The sequence below is a fragment of the Mandrillus leucophaeus genome, unplaced genomic scaffold (assembly GCF_000951045.1).
Source record: "Mandrillus leucophaeus isolate KB7577 unplaced genomic scaffold, Mleu.le_1.0 Scaffold840, whole genome shotgun sequence".
Taxonomy (NCBI): Eukaryota; Metazoa; Chordata; class Mammalia; order Primates; family Cercopithecidae; genus Mandrillus; species Mandrillus leucophaeus.
The window spans coordinates 133,776-139,011 of record NW_012109142.1 but is presented as its reverse complement, the minus strand read 5'-3'; the positions used below and the strand labels follow the sequence as shown (position 1 = coordinate 139,011).

The 5,236-nt window shown below is 36.1% G+C and overlaps 1 protein-coding gene across 2 annotated transcripts in view; it reads right to left on the bottom strand.

The window, feature by feature from the left end:
* Positions 1-1,351: 1,351 nt before the first annotated feature.
* Positions 1,352-5,236, bottom strand: part of KCNV1 (potassium channel, voltage gated modifier subfamily V, member 1) — an 11,892-nt gene continuing 8,007 nt past the window's right edge. For both annotated transcript variants that reach the window (XM_011968361.1, XM_011968362.1), the window contains one exon: positions 1,352-2,945. In XM_011968361.1, the coding sequence (XP_011823751.1) occupies positions 2,434-2,945 (512 nt within the window). In that variant the 3' untranslated portion in view covers positions 1,352-2,433. The remainder of the gene's footprint in view (positions 2,946-5,236) is intronic.

Here is a 5,236-nt window from a genome sequence, read left to right as displayed (position 1 = left end):
TACTATTTACTCTAAAGATAATATTTTTTTAATCTAATAATGACTATAAGGTGTCACCACAGCCTTTACTTAAAAGCACCATTCCACCTCTGAGAATAAGCTGATATTTTACTTAAGGCATATTGAACTTCTCCATGCACAAGAAGTTGGCTTGCCTGCCTAAAAAATAAATTTCTATGCAGAGCTTGTGTGGGAAGAATGAAATCTGCAACTTGACTTTTAGGATTGTCGTTTTCAGGGTCAGGCAGATTGGTGTTCAGCCCTGGCTCTGCCGTCTATAGCCTATGTGAATTTAGGCAAGTTTATACCTTTTAATGTTTCAGTTTCTCTGTCTTTCCCTCACATACCTTTGAATAGAATGTTAAGTACAAGAAAACAGGACCTAGTCTTGTTTAAGAAAGACTCCCTAGTCCCTTGCACACCAAAAGATCCTTAATAAATATTTGTTGAGTTAACAAATATATAAAATATGTATTTTGAAGAGTATAAGAATAGTAATTATATAATAGGGATATTTTGAGGATAAAATGGCATAATACATGATGAATACAGAGCACAGTCCTGGATCAGAGTAACTATTCTTATTAGGGAAAGTTCTAGAAAAGCTGGAGTAAAGTTACCTTCTGTGTCTGACTTCTACTTCCCCTTCAGATTGTGGAAGGGATTTATACTACGACTAGTGGCCCTGTGCCACACTCTAGCACCCATGTATGTGTGTAAGAAGGAAAATATTTATCTTATTAATATTCATATCTCCTGAACCTTTTCTAATATTTAGGAGAAGTGGAAACAAGTTAAATGAATTAAAGTACTTTAGCACACAATCTAAAACTCATGCCATCAGTGAAAATGTTTTCAGAGCTTAACCATGCATACCAGAAAACAGGAGGTAGAACATGCGATATTTCATTGATTTTAAGGTGCTTATTTTAAATTTTTACATATCTGAGATCCGGATGCATTTTACAGTTAATGGCATCTTACAATTGACTGGCATCTTTCTTTCTTGGTAGTGCATAGCATAATAGGATGTCTTGAATAAAGTTTGTGAAATATGTTATAGCTATATATTAAAGCAGTCCTCAATGTTTATTTCTTATCACCACGAACCCCTGGCTTTTTCCCTCATATCTCACCCCCATGAAATGTTAATACCGCAGATATACTCAATATGCTTATCTGTGTTTTGTATATGAAGTGATAAGATTTTTTCTTTTTCCTCGAGAACCAATTTTCTTCCCCTTGGGGGCTCTATTATATTGGAAATGTAAGTATGAAAGTGATGCATTCCTTGTTATTCTTAGGTTTTAGAATCTCATTTACTAAAATAATGGGAATCATGAGCTAGTTCTTAGCTTTAGAGGTTTTGGCTTTAATTATATAACACAATGTCTAGGAATTGTATTATTATCATGAATGTCAAAATGCCTGCAAAGTTTGAACATTTGCTATTTACCCCAACAGACAGAAAGCTGTCCATAATATTTTTTGTTAACAAATAAAAGATCTTCAAGTTCATCCAGTGATGTCATTCAACATATATTTCCCATTTTATGAAATAAGATTATTTAATAATTTCAGTGTAGAAATTTAGGATGTTCACTACCTCACTTTCATATATTCATTATTTTAAAGCCATAACGTGAACAATACATCCATAAAGAGACATTTGAAGACCATCTGATATTCATGAAGTACTAAGAAATATGCTGTTTTATGCTCCACATATTACACTCAGTTGGGAGAATGAAGATGTGCAATTGTTGAAGTTTTTGTGCGGACTCATGTACTGCAATCTAAGCAGTTTTGGGATTCCCATCTCTTATAGTAATAATGGGATACAGAGATCAGTTCATTTGTGACCAGTGGTTTACATGAAAAAGAAGGTAGGGATACAATCTCTGCCCATCAAATAAGGGTTTCCTCTTGTAAAGCTGATTATTATATTTAATAGCCTTAATTGATAGAGAAAGGAATAATTTATGTACTTGGATAATATCTTTAAACAGCAAAGTTGTTCAATATGTTCTTAAATATTTACTTATGTTTCTCTGGGCTATGCAGTTTAACTTCCATTTTTAAAAAATTAGTGGTGCAGAAAACTTCTACTATTAGTGATACATAAAATCTTTAACTTTTTGTATGTATTGCAATAACATTATTTTCTATTTGACAATTCAAACATGTTTATATTGGCCCAGTTGTATTTGATTGTGTTAATTGGCTATTTTGGATACTCAGATGTGTCAGAACACTGTGCAGTTGTTATAGGTGATGTGAAATATTCTAGCAGACGAAGCAATGTATCAGCAAAAATTAATTAAGATGAGCAGTACTCCGAAGAGACTCATCATCAGAATACAGAAATCCACATCACTGCTTTATCATTTTAGTACATTGTACATAGCTTTTGTAAATAAATTGAAAATTAATTCAAAACCAGAAATCATCTCCCCCGCTGCTCCTGGTACTTGCTCTTTCTCTGCCTTTCAGTCGAAGCATCTCCATGATACTCCGGGCATAGACATCTCTCAAGTTAACACTGATATATGAGTCAGTGGCTATATTCTTGGTAAGCTTCTTTAGGGCTTCACGCTGTCTAACAGCTGCTTCCTTGAGTTTCAAGGTGAAGTAGCAAGCAGAGAAGCGATCATTAATAATAGCAATAGGCAAGGCCAAGACAAGAATTCCTGATAATATACACATGAAGGCCACGATTTTGCCTGTGGTGGTGTCTGGTCTAATGTCCCCATATCCCACGGTAGTCATAGAGGTGGTGGCCCACCACCATGCACAAGGGACACTTGTGAAGGTTGTGTCAGGAATGCTTTGTTCAGCAAAGTATTCTACAGTTGAAAATATAGAGATTCCCACGGATAGAAATAGGAGCAGTAGGCCAACTTCTTCATAACACTGGGTGATTGTCATCCCAAGGGAGCGTAATCCTGCAATAAAACAAATGCTGTCAGTCATTGGCATCCCTCTTCTCTCTCTTCCTTCCCTTCCCTCCCCTCTCCCTCCTTGCTCTCCAGCCACAAACTGCATTGCACACTTAAATGTCCCCAGCACTGGGCAATGTTCTGGGGATGCAAAGTTGATTAAATCATAATCCTTGTGCTCAGGAAGTTCACAGTCTAGTTGATGGGACCAAGTTGAGAAGGCTAGAGAGGAATATAATTAGATTCATTAATTCACCTATAGAATTACTGAACTTCTACTATTAAAAAGAAGGCGAGAAGTAAGGCTGAAGGCAGGTAGGGGTGGTATGATAGGGGTTTTGTACTTTAGTCTGCACAATAAGAGGCCTTTGCGGTGTTGTATGTGGAGGGCTCATTTGGTCACATCTGCATTTCAATGCATCATTTTAGCACTTGTTTCTAATGCCAATTTTATGGTGTCTTGTATTTTATGTGTCTGTTTTTCTCACTTTCCTTGTGAAGTTTAACACAATCAGGAACCTGATTACCGGAAAGCCAGAAAAAGTAAACAATGGGCACCATAGCAACAAAGTGAAGCAGCAGAAGGAAGTTAGGCATTGGTGATAAACTTGACATGAGAACATCACATGTATATTCAGAGGACATTCTCAGTGGTATATCAGGAGGAGGTCTGAACTCCCAAGACACCCACTGAAACCCTAGTCCTTAATACCAAAGCTATAGGAAATTATCTCCCTTGAGTACATAAAATTTCTGCTTTCCTATAATAACAGACCTGAATACAGAATATTCCTCCATTGCACAAAGATATGGAAAATGGAACCACTAGAGAATTTACTCATTATGAAGCATTGACTGCTTTTCCATTCCTAGATCTGAGGAGTTATTAAACCCCAGGGAGACAAACCCTCCATAGTCCAATTCTGTCTCTGAAGACACTAGGTCCTAAGGGGAGTAAGAGCCCCTGATGAGCTGGAGTGGTGGCTCACGCCTATAATCCCAGCACTTTGGGAGGCCGAGGCAGGCAGATCACGAGGTCAGGAGTTCGAGACCAGCCTGGCCAACATGGTGAAACCCTGTGTCTACTAAAAGTACAAAAATCAGCCCATTGTGATAGTGTGCGCCTGTAATCCTAGTTACTTGGGAGACTGAGACAGGAGAATAACTTGAACCCGTGAGGCGAAGTTTGCCATGAGCCGAGATCACGCCATTAAAATCCAGCCTGGGCAATAGAATAAGACTCTGTCTCAGGAAAAAAAAAAAAAGAAAGAAAGAAAGAAAGAAAAGCCCATTATGGAACCAAGCTTTGAATGAACCATACGATTTATTCCCTAATACTAGAGAGGTGGTTAATAAAGTTTGTCCACATTTTGAAATTATATCAACGTGATGTCAAAATGATATTGCCTCAGAAGTCCAAAATAATACCCCTTAGAACCTTTTGTTGTTTTTATTCACTCACTAGAAACTATTTCAAATGCATTACCATACTAATCATACTCTTATGATTTTGAATCTTGCTCTTCAAAGTTTGAGATATTCTTGAATTATTAACCAGCTATTTTTAAAGATCATTGAATAGTTTGAAGTTTAACTTCAAAAGAATATCTTCCAGAATACCTTATAATATATTTACCTTTATAAAGAACTGGCCTTGATGTGTCTACATGGAATTACGTTCCTTAAATAAATTCACAACACATGAGGAGATGCATAGCATTTGTCTGGGAACACTGTTTTAATTTAAAGCAGATGTTCGAAACAATTTTGTAAAGGAAAACAAAGTGGGTGGAATTTCTAGCATGTTATCTCTATTAACTCAGAGAATCCTCAAAAGAAAGGATGTAAGAGGGACAAGGTAATTGTTATGCCATTATACAGGTGAGGAGGCTGAGGCATGAAAAGATAGCTTATCTAGTAGACAGCTACAGAGCCATGATTTAAACCTAGTTGTCTGGCCAAAAAACCATTATTCTATAACACCTCTCAATTTTTATTTATAATTAATACATGGGGAAATAGGTCATCTATGTTTACATTTTAATAAGTGTAGTGTTGAGGCAAAAATTGTCAAATATCCTAGTCATATATTTTTAATAATTAAGGGTTTACTAAAACTTTATACATGTTTTGGAATGGAGAAAATCTTTGAAGAGGTGACATTGTGGAAATTACTGTTATTTTCCTTTTCCTTTCTTCTAGAAAAAAATGTAGTCTTTACTGGGTGTTTTTAAATTGAGTCTTGTGAAGAGTTTATAAATACTTGAAGAAAGCATCCCATTATCTGTGTCAGAAAA